Source organism: Pecten maximus, chromosome 1 (genome assembly GCF_902652985.1).
Source record: "Pecten maximus chromosome 1, xPecMax1.1, whole genome shotgun sequence".
NCBI lineage: Eukaryota > Metazoa > Mollusca > Bivalvia > Pectinida > Pectinidae > Pecten > Pecten maximus.
In genome coordinates this window covers 33,158,050-33,173,549 of record NC_047015.1, presented here as the reverse complement: position 1 = coordinate 33,173,549, position 15,500 = coordinate 33,158,050, and the positions used below count along the sequence as shown (strand labels likewise).

General features: G+C 36.3%; 1 protein-coding gene across 3 annotated transcripts in view; it reads left to right on the top strand.

Moving 5' to 3' along the window:
• The window catches only part of LOC117330878 (calcium-dependent protein kinase C-like), a 224,205-nt gene that overhangs the window by 61,294 nt on the left and 147,411 nt on the right, over nt 1–15,500 (top strand). For all 3 annotated transcript variants that reach the window (XR_004533415.1, XM_033889443.1, XM_033889433.1), the window contains exon 3: nt 501–583. Coding sequence is in view for 2 of the 3 variants with exons in the window: in XM_033889443.1 (XP_033745334.1) it covers nt 501–583 (83 nt within the window). In the remaining variant the exon portion in view is untranslated. The remainder of the gene's footprint in view (nt 1–500; nt 584–15,500) is intronic.

The window sequence follows — 15,500 nt, the reverse complement described above, 5'->3', positions numbered from 1 at the left end:
TTCAAGTAGGATTTTTATTTTTGGGACCAAATTTCACTTCACATTATCCGAGTTTTTTTGAGTTTTCCGAGTTCGAGTTTTCCAAGTTTTTTTTTACTAGGATAAAGAGAGAATTCGGCCGGGACTGACGAACTACTTCGAGTTAAGAGGGGTATTCAAGTTTTCTGAGTTCGAGCTAATGAAGTCCATTGTATAGTGACTTTGATAATTCAAATCCCTCGGAATTCAGTAGAGTTATATGATGACTTTGTTGATTCCAGTCCCTCGGAATTCAGTAGAGTTATATGGTGACTTTGTTGATTTCAGTCCCTGAGTTCAGTAGGGTTATATGATGACTTTGTTGATTTCAGTCCCTCTGAGTTCAGTAGGGTTATATTGTAACTTTAATTGATTAATGTGAAGATTTCGATATATTAACATGCTCTGTAAAGATCAATTATCTCTCTGTTTTTTTACTAGACAATGAAATATTAATTTTAGTAATGAATTGTATTTTTCAGTGTGCAGTTTTGTTGTCCACAAGCGGTGTCATGAGTTTGTCTCGTTTACTTGTCCTGGAGCGGATGTGGGTCCAGATTCAGATGTAAGTACCAGTTTATCCTTCATAGCTGTGGGAATCCATTCATCATTGTTTTCAAGATCAATTCCTTTAAAACTCTATGGGATGAGGTTATAACCAGAGTTTTCCCTGTGTATATACTGGTGGTACCATTGGTTAAGAGATTCACTCATATATACCCAATTTGGTCAAGAACAATTGCAAAATTTAAAATCTAAAAAACTACAAAACAATTGGCAGAACCATTTTCCCATTTTCCAAAATTTGTATATTCTCAATTTGATGAAGAAAAATCTGAAAGTAAAACAATTCAAAAGAAGACAGCCAGAAAGTCCTACATTGTAGAAAAAGGTATATGAAAATAAAAAGGAAAAACTGCAGGTTAAGGTAAGGTGAATCTCCCAAAAATAAGGGAGGGCATTTTGGTTATAACAATTATTCAACAGGACTGTGCCAGAAATATTACTTGTGAGTGGAAAATGGTAACTGATCCTTTATGTTTGGGAATATCATGTTGTGTATTTATGTTGGAATTCGAAGAAAATTATCAGGATAGATGAGGGTCAAGGTCAAGGACAGTTATATTGGTTTGTAACACAGGCCTGTATGGAGGTTCTTATTATTTTCAGTTTAAGTGTTTTATTTTCACACATAAGGAGAAGCTTGTGAATCATATCTTACATGGATGATAGGGGTTTGTTAGAAAATATTTATCAACCAGAAATTATATTCATTTTCACTATCCATATTTTGGTTCCTTGCCAATTGCAACTTAAAAAAATTAACTTTGACTTTGACCTTGACCTTCAGACATCTGTTTAAAGAGACCATATTCTTTGAGAAGAATATATATAATGTAGAAAGCTGTTGAGGATCATCCAGAAGTGAACTCCACACCTTTGATTAGCTGGTCTCTCTAGACAGGTCGGTTATGTAAATTAAACAAAAGCTATCCTTGCAAGCTGTATTCTTTTGTGTTTATAAGGTTTTTCATTTTGTAACAAACTATGGGGATGTTAAATAGATATAACATCAGGCAATCATATAACAGATTAAAAAAATAAAATAAAAAATTATTTCTGTACAAACCTAATCAGGTCAGGTTCAGTTCCAAGGTGAGATTAAAAAGAACATGCTATCTATACATTTTATAGTAGTCATCATTTCATTGATATGTAAGCTGAACTGTAGCCATATTTTCTCTAAGGGAAACTCACAGAGGAAGGTGAGACAGTTTCTAGATAGACCTGTCATTCGACAGTCAATACTTCTCTTTAAGTCTTCACTGGTGTCTTCTCTGTAGTACTTGTGAGGCACGCCTCCGCTGTGTGTGGTCACCAGGGGCACACGACTCCCTCAATGTTGCCTGTTATATCACAAGTCTTTCTTTGTCGTATGTTTTACAATCACTGCTACATTCATGTCTGTCCAACTACACCAAAAGATTAAAAAAAACAAACAGTTTATACGTCAAAAGAACTGCAGTTTGAATTTGTGTTCACCCTACACAATCCACTCTAGAGTGACCTTGACCCCTGTGTTGTTTCAGTGTCAAAGTAGAATGAATTTGCTTCCAAGTCCTAATTTGCATAATATATTAATTTGCAATTTTGATTTTTTTTGTTAATTCTTTTTGTTAATGAACTTTGAAAAAGAAATTCATCCCTGCATGGTAATTATTTGAAGAATATTTGAGTACAATGACGTTTTTTTTTTTACATTTCTCAGAAGAATAAATTGAAAAAGAACATGATTATGTTTAACTTACAACATTGATTCTTTATCAAGTTTGTTTATTTCTTTTTATTCTTTTAATGAAAAACAAAACTAATTATTCATAAAGTTAACTTAAAGCATTTAAGTAATTGTCATTAATTTTCTCTATACATACATATGTACAACGTCTGTTTTTGTATATCATTCTGTTTCTTACTATATATGTCTCTAAACATTATATGTCCATTTGTACATGACCCTTTGTTACATTATACCTTCCTATTATAATTCTTACAATAACTATTATGTATGTTTTTGCCATTGTCTCCTCTATATATGCTTATGCTCAAAATGGTGGTTGCAGGAGCTAACAGTTATATGACTAAAGCTATAGATGGTGTATATAGATCAGCTGTCATTGCACATGTAGGGGACAGATACAACACACCGTTGATACAGTCAGAATTACAGATACAAAAATCATGTCACCTGAGGCAATGTATAGATATAGTGTTTGGTTTGATAGTGGGGAGGATGGTTCTGTCACAAGCTACGTTTGTAATCAGTTTATTCACTTGATAAGGAGTTGTGCATTAATAAATAGATATAGGATGCATTTATTTACAAAAATTTTAAATGATGTATTGATTTTTGAACAAGTCAAAAAATTTGGCAATGTTCTGCAGGTGTATAGTCAAATGGTTTGATTCACCTTCGAAGTCTTGAAGTAGCCCAATATTTTACAGGTCTTCAATATTGAAATTTTCATTGTACAAAACCGTCACACCCTCAGAGAAGGTTCAACATATTGGAATGTCCTTATTCTGTAGGTCTTAGAAGTATGTTCTTCAGGTCTAGAGGAGTCCAGTGTTCTTCAGGTCAATGGGAGTCCAGAGTTCTTCAGGTCAAGGGGAGTCCAGAGTTCTTCAGGTCAAGGGGAGTCTAGTGTTCTTCAGGTCTAGAGGAGTCCAATGTTCTTCAGGTCAAGGGGAGTCCAGAGTTCTTCAGGTCAAGGGGAGTCTAGAGTTCTTCAGGTCAAGGGGAGTCTAGAGTTCTTCAGGTCTAGAGGAGTCCAGTGTTCTTCAGGTCTAGAGGAGTCCAGTGTTCTTCAGGTCAAGGGAAGTCCAAAGTTCTTCAGGTCTAGAGGAGTCAAGTGTTTTTTAGGTCTAGGGGAGTACAGTGTTCTTCATGGCAAGGAGAGTTGTATTCTTTTCAGGATAAGGAAATTCCTTATACTAAATATCTAAAACAACAGGCAAGTTCTGCAAAATTAGAATCTATGGCCCTTGTTCTTCTGTCTAAATATAGTCCAACATTCTTAAGGTCTAGAAATTGTCCTTCTGGTCTAGACCAATAAAATTATCCTTCTGTTGGTCTAGACAAAGTCTAATGGGGTTGTCTTTTTGCTGGTCTAGACCTAGTCTGATAAAATTGTCCTTCTGTTTGTCTTGATATTGTCCAATAGAATTGTTCTGCTGGTCTAGACCTAGTCTGATAAAATTGTCCTTCTGTTGGTCTAGTCTAATGGGGTTGTCTTTTTGCTGGTCTAGACCTAGTCTGATAAAATCGTCCTTCTGTTTGTCTTGATATTGTCCAATAGAATTGTTCTGCTGGTCTAGACCTAGTCTGATAAAATTGTCCAATATATAAGTTTAAATAGTAGATGTTGTCTGTGTTCTGGAGGTGTCAGAATGGTCCATGTTCCGGTCACATATACATGTTCTCAGGCTCCATGTGGCTTTGCAGTGAGTATCTGTGTCTCTTCTAGATGTAAATATGGACAGAAAATGCAAATGATAACAGAAAAAAATAATGACAGCATCACCAAATGTCTCCACAAAGCACCACAAAATGGTTTTACATGTAAATGAGGTTGTCTTGAGCAACTGCATTCATTTATATAACAAGCTTAGGCTGCAATTAGTTTCCATAATCTTTGTTACAGAAATGACATTTCTGTTTAAAACTGCTAGGCTCATCAATTTTACATCAGTGACAAGCAATGCAATCCAGAAAATGTAGTGTTCAGTATCCATGGTAACTAGTACTAACACGTTTGAGAGCTGATCTGTAAAACCAAAATTTAAAAAAAACCAAACAAGTATGAGCATCTGTACATTTCTGCAGATGTCAGAGGGTGAATTAGGGAACTTAAAGTCATGGAGATAAGATCAGGTTAAAACCAACCATCATTCCTGTATTAATACTATAGGGTTTCCTTAGCTAATCCTAATTTCTGGTTACATTACATGTATATGACTTGGGAGGGGTTGTTATATTCATAAGATTTTTATGCCACTGTTAGATAACAAATTAATCTACAGCCCAATGTACAATAGGATTTTAATTAAGTTTTTTTTTCTCATTGATGAAATAATGGTCTTACAACTATACTTCAAGCTTGGCATTTACAATAAATTGTCTACTGTACAAATAGATTAATAGTTTGTTTAAATGAAAATATTGAATCACGGCAATGAAAACAGCTACTCCAGACTTTTTTGACAATTTTCAATCAATTTTTCACAATATCACATATCATGACAAAAGAATGATATTATGTATACTATATAAAGTGAAGAAAGTTTTCTGTTCCATAAGTTCCAAGGAGAGTACATTTTCACCAGGTAAAAATATATTAGCTATTGTTAGTGGCATTTTCAAATCCCTGAAACCACTAAGAAGACAATTTTGGGTTTACCCAGTTAAATGCAGGAACCATGACATTCATGATGTCATAACACTCACCTCACATCAGCCACGTGTGTCCTGGTGAATTTATCAGGGCGATGCTTCTTAAAGATGATGTCAAGACCCCCTGGGTCTCCTCTTTCTGTCAGAGCAAGTAATTACAGTATGTAAAATAACAGGTCTAGGGGACATTTCATACAGGGGTGACAACAATTCAGAAGCTTTCATTTTACCATTGCTCTCTTGAGTAAATTTGAGAATTTTACCTACTGAACATCTTTTCTTTTGAATCTGGTCAAACAAAAATATGTGATGCTGTTTTAGGCATAGTTACCAGCTTCTTTTATTAAGATATCAACTTCTGGGCTCAAGGTCAAATTGCAAAACAACCTATGACCTTTCAAGGTCATTGGAATTCGTTACAAAACAGATTTGGTATCAAAGAGTTTGCATGCATTTCAAAAAATCATTGACTTATAAATATATAATCAAAATGAAGGTCACTTGATCATGAGGCCGGGAATCTTATAGGAATATCTCAGAAGCTGCGATTAGCTTTTCAGTTATATATACTCATTTATGCATTGTAACTTTCCCAAAACTGATCCTTCTCAAAACTAATCACATCTCGATACTGATCGAAATGGCAATGTATGGAATGGATCCTTCTTTGATAAAGTAATAAAAAAACTCCCAATATCGATCCCTCTCAATTCCGAATATTGAACTGGTTTTGTGTCCAGAAGTATTAAAATATACCTAAAATTACTTCTGTAAACCAGCTTTACCTGAGTAAACATGACAGGAGCCAGGCCAACCAAACATGAAATCAGCACCTGTGGTGATTATTGTCTTGAGGGATATGTATGTAGTAGTAGGTAACCCATTCGACTAGAGGAGCATTACAATTTAATTGTGATATAGTCAAGATGAAACCAAATCCCTATGCATCATTGAAGCGGTAAAGTCTGTTTACCATAAGTAGAGCTAGAAAGCCGAAGTTTCTAGTCTAATTTGCATGAGGCCCCAAACAAGTTATTTTTGCAGCGGACAAATCTGCACACGATAAGGAAGCTAATTGTAGATCAGAATTCATATTAAGGTGCAATATCGATGTCCTGAATAAGATTGGTAGAAATTGGATATTTAAAATTATTGTTCTTATTTCTGTTTATAAAGCCATTCTAGTTTGCAATGAAATAAATACCCCTTATCATGCCTCATATTAAGCATATATAGAGGTGTAGCGATAGGTTGGATGAAGGTCAGTTCGGATGACAGCATTGTGACATGATATAGATATGGCATACATTTGCAATCAGTATTAGAACTTATTTTAATTAGTTTATTTTTTTATGAATTCTGCATTCTATGTGTTCATTAACTTCCATAATATTAACACTGCTTCAGAGATACAAAACATCATCTGATCGGTATTCCCAGATTCTGACTGCATGGTCAAAATGGATCACTTCTCCAAACCAAACCCTCCCTAAACTAGCCAAATATTATGTACTGTGCATGATTGGTTTAGAGAAGTTCCACTTTACATTTGTTTGTTGGTTATTTTCCAGCAGATCCAAGCATTCAGTAAAACCTGTCCGTCAATTTAACATTGCAAGAGCAACATTTTATCAAAAGGATCGATGTTCACACAGTTTACCAATAAGCATTAACAGCATCAGCAAAAATTGTTTTTTTTTTTCGTTGGAACTGTCGGGGCAAAAAAGGTAAAAAAAATGTGTAGAGATTGTCATCGTAGTTGATATAAAAGTGAATTCATGTGATGGTGTGTGTAATGGTTTGTATGTTTGGACTGGAACGTCTCAGGGGAAGGCTCTACATTTATAGATAGGTTATTGGTTTCAGTGCAGGAGAGAAGTCATGTCTGGTGGGCTCAGAACAATTGTTCATTAATTTCGAAGTGCTATTATTTTGGGAACATAAAAAAATTGTAAACTGAAAAATAACTAAGTAAATTGTCTATTTCTTTATGGTTGTGAGCATTGCTAATTTGTTTTTCTGGACAGTTTTCTGACACATGCTTCACAAAAGTGACATCATGAGCTGGTAGTAAATACTGACTGAAGCAGGCTCTATTTTAACTTATGAACTTTGGTCACGGCTGGCTAGCTGTGACTTTGTATATTTTCCCTAGGGTTATCAATACCATGGTGATGGAGACGTGACAACAAATACTAGCCAATGTTGTCAGGGTAACGACCTTAATACCAATACCAGGGTGATAGAGACAACAAATACTATAGCCAATGTTGTCAGGGTAACGATCTTAATACCAATACCAGGGTGATGGAGATGACAACAAATACTAGTCAATGTTGTCAGGGTAGTGACCTTAATACCAATACCATGGTGATGGAGATGACAACAAATACTAGTCAATGTTGTCAGGGTAATGACCTTAATACCAATACCAGGGTGATGGAGACAACAAATACTAGCCAATGTTGTCAGGGTAACGACCTTAATACCAATACCAGGGTGATGGAGATGACAACAAATACTAGTCAATGTTGTCAGGGTAACGACCTTAATACCAATACCAGGGTGATGGAGACAACAAATACTAGCCAATGTTGTCAGGGTACCTACCTTAATATCAATACCAGGGTGATGGAGATGACAACAAATACTAGTCAATGTTGTCAGGGTAATGACCTTAATACCAATACCAGGGTGATGGAGACAACAAATACTAGCCAATGTTGTCAGGGTAACGACCTTAATACCAATACCAGGGTGATGGAGATGACAACAAATACTAGTCAATGTTGTCAGGGTAACGACCTTAATACCAATACCAGGGTGATGGAGACAACAAATACTAGCCAATGTTGTCAGGGTAACGACCTTAATACCAATACCAGGGTGATGGAGACAACAAATACTAGCCAATGTTGTCAGGGTAACATCCTTAATACCAATACCAGGGTGATGGAGATGACAACAAATACTAGCCAATGTTGTCAGGGTAATGACCTTAATACCAATACCAGGGTGATGGAGATGACAACAAATACTAGTCAATGTTGTCAGGGTAACGATCTTAATACCAATACCATGGTGATGGAGATGACAACAAATACTAGTCAATGTTGTCAGGGTACCTACCTTAATACCAATACCAGGGTGATGGAGATGACAACAAATACTAGCCAATGTTGTCAGGGTAACGATCTTAATACCAATACCAGGGTGATGGAGATGACAACAAATACTAGTCAATGTTGTCAGGGTAATGACCTTAATACCAATACCAGGGTGATGGAGATGACAACAAATACTAGTCAATGTTGTCAGGGTAACGACCTTAATACCAATACCAGGGTGATGGAGACAACAAATACTAGCCAATGTTGTCAGGGTACCTACCTTAATATCAATACCAGGGTGATGGAGATGACAACAAATACTAGCCAATGTTGTCAGGGTAATGACCTTAATACCAATACCAGGGTGATGGAGATGACAACAAATACTAGCCAATGTTGTCAGGGTAATGACCTTAATACCAATACCAGGGTGATGGAGATGACAACAAATACTAGTCAATGTTGTCAGGGTAACGACCTTAATACCAATACCATGGTGATGGAGATGACAACAAATACTAGTCAATGTTGTCAGGGTAACGATCTTAATACCAATACCATGGTGATGGAGATGACAACAAATACTAGTCAATGTTGTCAGGGTACCTACCTTAATACCAATACCAGGGTGATGGAGATGACAACAAATACTAGCCAATGTTGTCAGGGTAACGACCTTAATACCAATACCAGGGTGATGGAGATGACAACAAATACTAGTCAATGTTGTCAGGGTAACATCCTTAATACCAATACCATGGTGATGGAGATGACAACAAATACTAGTCAATGTTGTCAGGGTAACGACCTTAATACCAATACCATGGTGATGGAGATGACAACAAATACTAGTCAATGTTGTCAGGGTAACGACCTTAATACCAATACCATGGTGATGGAGATGACAACAAATACTAGCCAATGTTGTCAGGGTAACATCCTTAATACCAATACCAGGGTGATGGAGACAACAAATACTAGCCAATGTTGTCAGGGTAACGACCTTAATACCAGACAGTCTCTCTGAAGTTATTTTTTACTTAAAGAACGTACAGTATCTTTATTTTACTATTCCTGTATAACTATTTAAATTTCTTATGTGTTGACTGTCATATACAGACCAATGTATGATCCTGATACGTCGTCTGGTGTCTGTGTTGACTGTCATATACAGACCAATGTATGATCCTGATACGTCGTCTGGTGTCTGTGTTGACTGTCATATACAGACCAATGTATGATCCTGATACGTCGTCTGGTGTCTGTGTTGACTGTCATATACAGACCAATGTATGATCCTGATACGTCGTCTGGTGTTGGAAAAAATTAGAGAAGGAACCAAAATACACAATTTTCGTTTTTATGCTACTGAAGTTATTTTTTTCCTGATTTACGCTATGTACAGTAATGGACACCTCACAGAGACACAGATAAATTACAGTTAAATAATTGGTCTCTGGAATGTTGAAAGTCCTGCTGATGATCACGGAAATGTCACCTTATATAACCTATTATAGCTATAGATATTCTAAAAATAGAACCGGAAATGAAGCTATAAAGTTTGTAGACTTTGTGGACGTTAATCATGTCCTCATACATTGACAGAATCCTCGCCAGGGTGTACTTTAGGAAGCCAGAATTAGCGTATTTTTATTTTTGTACAACTAATCTAGAAAAAGTTTTCATTGCAAAATGAAGGGAGGCAATCAAAGTCAGACATCACAAAAAAATATATATGTAGTTTTAAAATATTTTTGGGTCAGAAGGTAATGTAGAACTGCTTCAGATGGAAGTTATGGATGATATGAACATCACCTTATTACTTGGAACATCTGATGTTCATACAATCTTATTGTAATGCATTTTGAACAAGGCCTTAAAAAGGCAGTTTCTTTGACACATTATCATACAGCACTCGACAGATTACAAGATTATACCCTCATTATTCCAGTCGGAAGGAATTCATTTTATTGAGAGGAAATCATCTAAACAGCTAAACAGCCATGAGTTTTCCTTTGAACTCTTTGAACCTGGTAGTAAAGCATTTTATACTGCAAGTGTAGCATTAAATCTTAGAAAGCAATATGGCATCCTTCAAAGACATTTTTGCATTGCCGAAGACCTGTATTTGACTATAATGTGTGGAGAACGTGTTGTAATAATAGATCTCGACATCTGACATTTTATTTGAAATCTACAGCGTGGAAATTCTTGACATGTAGATTAGTTGTGTATAAATTAAAAACTCAGTATGACTCTGTAATCGAGGCTTCAGGATTGTAAATGGGTTTAAACAAATGTATTTAGGTCGATATTGAATCCTAGGTGTCCATTGAATGTTCAAAAGAATAATCAGCAGAGTTGAGTCAGAACTGTAGGTTTTGCTTCCATGATCCATCAAGTCATTATTAAGTTTCTGGAGGTCTCTGCAGCAAAGAAGTGAGCAAATAGGATGCCCATTAATGTTCTAGACCATTAAGGCTTATAGAAAGGTCAAAAATTCCATTTAAATGCATGTTCTTTGGCATCTAAACTTTTATAATTTCCCGTTGTTTTCCATAACAATTTCTGATTGATTAGAATTGCAACATGTAGGGAGAGACCTGGCGCTCAAACATATATGGTTGCCTGCTTCAGCACTTCACCGATTTTCTGTGTCAAATCACATCAAATCAAATATGAAGTTCTAGAGAATGGACAGATTACAATTTTATTTTATTTTTTTTTTTTTTGGAAAAAGAACAACAAAAAAATCAAGATAAGATCTCAGGGAAAAAAGAAAAGAAAAAACCAAAAAAAAACAAATCATATCAAAAAAAAAAAAAAAAAAAAATTCAAACTTAGAATAGCTTGAAGTCAAATTTGAAGGAAAACATGAAATCAAATTTTTGTAAATCCAAGGTGAAACTGAAATGTATTTTTCTTCCTGATAAATTTAGTGGTTATAAAGCTATACACAGGATTTTACCTATCTTTTAGCCATTGTCATCCATCACAATCAAACATTTACATTCCTTTTGGGGATTAAAAAGGAATCTTAAACAGAATGCTTCACACATAATCTGAAATTAAGTGGTTTAACCCTGTGTTCTTAACTGTCATAATGCCTGGACATATCTACAGGAGAACCGTAAACAGATACATAATACGCCTATATCCAGTGATTTATTTGTTTGCTGAAATCTAAAGTATTCTTGAACTAATTATTGTCCCAAAGAAGTTCAAAATGGGTTATAAATATTCAAGAAAAAAAAGGAAAAAATAATTACCAGAAATTCAACCCATATTGCCCCATACCTCAAAAAATAGAATTTTTTTTCCACAATTAAATCCATATTATCCTTGATAGACCCAACATGATGAACATCCATGCCAGAAATTAGGATAAGACATGATCTGACAAAACTGTAGACCACTGAAGATACTCTTACTGCAACCGTAGGGATGCAGAGTCTAGACCACTCTTACTGCAACCGTATGGATACCGATTCTAGACCACTGTAGATACTCTTACTTCAACCGTATGGATACCGATTCTAGACAACTGTAGATACTCTTACTGCAACCGTATGGATACCGATTCTAGACCACTCTTACTGCAACCGAATGGATACCGATTCTAGACCACTCAAGATACTCTTACTTCAACCGTATGGATACCGATTCTAGACCACTGAAGATACTCTTACTGCAACCGTATGGATACCGATTCTAGACCACTGAAGATACTCTTACTGCAACCGTATGGATACCGATTCTAGACCATTGAAGATACTCTTACTGCAACCGTATGGATACCGATTCTAGACCACTGAAGATACTCTTACTTCAACCGTATGGATACAGAGTCTAGACCACTGAAGATACTCTTACTGCAACCGTATGGATACCGATTCTAGACCACTGTAGATACTCTTACTGCAACCGTATGGATACCGATTCTAGACCACTCTTACTGCAACCGTATGGATACCGATTCTAGACCACTGTAGATACTCTTACTTCAACCGTATGGATACCGATTCTAGACCACTGTAGATACTCTTACTGCAACCGTATGGATACCGATTCTAGACCACTGAAGATACTCTTACTTCAACCGTATGGATACCGATTCTAGACCACTGAAGATACTCTTACTGCAACCGTATGGATACCGATTCTAGACCACTGAAGATACTCTTACTGCAACCGTATGGATACCGATTCTAGACCACTGAAGATACTCTTACTGCAACCGTATGGATACCGATTCTAGACCACTGTAGATACCCCTACTGCAACCGTATGGATACAGAGTCTAGACCACTGTAGATACTCTTACTTCAACCGTATGGATACAGAGTCTAGACCACTGAAGATACTCTTACTGTAACCGAATGGATACCGATTCTAGACCACTCTTACTGCAACCGTATGGATACCGATTCTAGACCACTGTAGATACTCTTACTTCAACCGTATGGATACCGATTCTAGACCACTGTAGATACTCTTACTGCAACCGTATGGATACCGATTCTAGACCACTGAAGATACTCTTACTTCAACCGTATGGATACAGAGTCTAGACCACTGAAGATACTCTTACTGTAACCGAATGGATACAGAGTCTAGACAACTGAAGATACTCTTACTTCATCCAAATGGATACCAATTCTAGACCACTGAAGATACTCTTACTGCAACCGAATGGATACAGATTCTAGACCACTGAAGATACTCTTACTTTAGCTGAATAGATACAGAGTCTACACCACTGTAGATACTCTTACTTTAGCTGAATAGATACAGAGTCTAGACCACTGAAGATACTCTTACTTTAGCTGAATAGATACCGAGTCTACACCACTGAAGATACTCTTACTTTAGCTGAATAGATACCGAGTCTACACCACTGAAGATACTCTTACTTCAGCTGAATAGATACAAAGTCTACACCACTGAAGATACTCTTACTTTAGCTGAATAGATACAAAGTCTACACCACTGAAGATACTCTTACTTTAGCTGAATAGATACAGAGTCTACACCACTGAAGATACTGAATGGATACAAAGTCTACAAACCTTTCCATATATAGATATACATATCTAATGAGTTTTTTGTTAAAAAAAATGGGTTGAAGAAATGATAACAAGAATTTGTAGAGAACATTATGACTGAAACTTTCTGTCCATCAGAGGTGGACAGGAGTTTATGGATTAGTATGACATTTATTGTCTCTGTGTCTGGTATACTTTTTTGCCGTTTAACAATCTCATCAGTTTTCAGACAATTTCTTTGAAACTTGATGTTGATATGTCATTGTGATTTTTAACAGCATTTCCTGGTTTGACAAATTTGTAAGAGTTATAGCCCTTTGTTTTCAGTATTTTTAGGTCACCTGAGATGAAGTCTCAGTTGACCTATTGCAATCGCCTTTTGTCCGGCGTCGTGCGTCGTGCGTCATAAACAATTTACATTTTCAACTTCTTCTTAAAAACTGCTGAACTAAATTCAATGAAATTTTACAGGAAGCTTCCATGGCTGAGGGTGAACCAAAATTGTGAATTATATGGTCCCCACCCCCCAGGGGCCTGAGGGGCGGGGCCAAAAAGGGTCAAATTGACTAAAACTTCAAAAATCTTCTTCTCTACTCTCAGATAAGGTGGAATCAAACACTCTTCATAGATGAAAGGGTCTTAAGGTGCTTTACCAAAATCGTGAATTTCATGACCCTGGGGTCTCATGTTTGCCCCTGGGGAGGGGATAAACTTTACTATTGTTTATATAGGGAAATCACATTTTTGACTATTATTTGTTGGATTTGTATTGGAATTCATTCTAACTTGTATCAAATTATCAGCATGGGATGACAGTTTGATGGTATGTACATGTTGGCCCTATAGTTGACCCCCAGGGGCTGGTGGGCGGGGCCAAAAAGGGTAAAATTGACAAAAATTTCAAAAATCTTCTTCTCTACTCTCAGATATGGTAGAATCAAATACTCTTCATAGATGGAAGGGTCTTAAGGTGCTTTACCAAAATTGTGAATTTCATGACCCTGGGGTCTCATGTTTGCCCCTGGGGAGGGAGTAAACTTAAATACTATAGTTTATATAGGGAAATCACATTTTTGACTATTATTTGTTGGATTTGTATTGGAATTCATTCTAACTTGTATCAAATTATCAGCATGGGATGACACTTTGATGGTATGTACATGTTGGCCCTAGTTGACCCCCAGGGGCTGGTGGGCGGGGCCAAAAAGGGTAAAATTGACAAAAATTTCAAAAATCTTCTTCTCTACTCTTAGATATGGTAGAATCAAATACTCTTCATAGATGGAAGGATCTTAAGGTGCTTTACCAAAATTGTGAATTTCATGACCCTGGGGTCTCACGTTTGCCCCTGGGGAGGGGGTAAACTTTACAATAGTTTATATAGGGAAATCACATTTTTGACTATTATTTGTTGGATTTGTATTGGAATTCATTCTAACTTGTATCGAATTATCAGCATGGGATAACACTTTGATGGTATGTACAGGTTGGCCCTAGTTGACCCCCAGGGGCTGATGGGCAGGGCCAAAAAGGGTCAAATTGACTAAAATTTCAAAAATCTCCTTCTCTACTCTCAGATATGGTAGAATCAAATACTCTACATAGATGGAAGGATCTTAAGGTGCTTTACCAAAATTGTGAATTTCATGACCCTAGGGTCTCATGTTTGCCCCTGGGGAGGGGGTAAACTTTACTATAGTTTATATAGGGAAATCACATTTTTGACTATTATTTGTTGAATTTTTATTGGAATTCATTCTAACTTCGTTAACATTATCAGCTTGGGATGACAGTTTGATGGTATGTACATGTTGGCCCTGACTGACCCCCAGGGGCTGATGGGCAGGGCCAAAAAGGGTCAAATTAACAGAAATTTTAAAAATCTTCTTCTTACAGCCCAAATAAGGTAGAATTAAATACTCTTCACAGATCGAAGGGTCTTAAGGTGCTTTACCATAATTGTGAATTTCCTAGCCCTGGGGTCTTGCGTTTGCCCCATGGGAGGGGATAAACTTTACTATAGTTATAGGGAAATCACATTTTTGACTATCATTTGTTTTATTTGTTTTGAAATTCATTCTTTCATTCAAATTTACTGAAATATTTCAAAAATCAGGTGACCGTTAAGGCCCATGGGCCTCTTGTAATCTTGTCTGGAGATATCCTTCCTCCTTTTGAACTAATATTTTGAAACTTTTCAGGGTTTGTCATCATGATATATGTAGCGATGCATTTTGATTTAACAATCCTTCCAGCAACATTTTGATATTTATACATATTTGTCACTTTAGTGTCAAATATGGGCTAATATTTTTCACTTCACAGTGCTTTTAAAATATTTCTACAATGTGCATACAAACTGTATATCTTTAATTA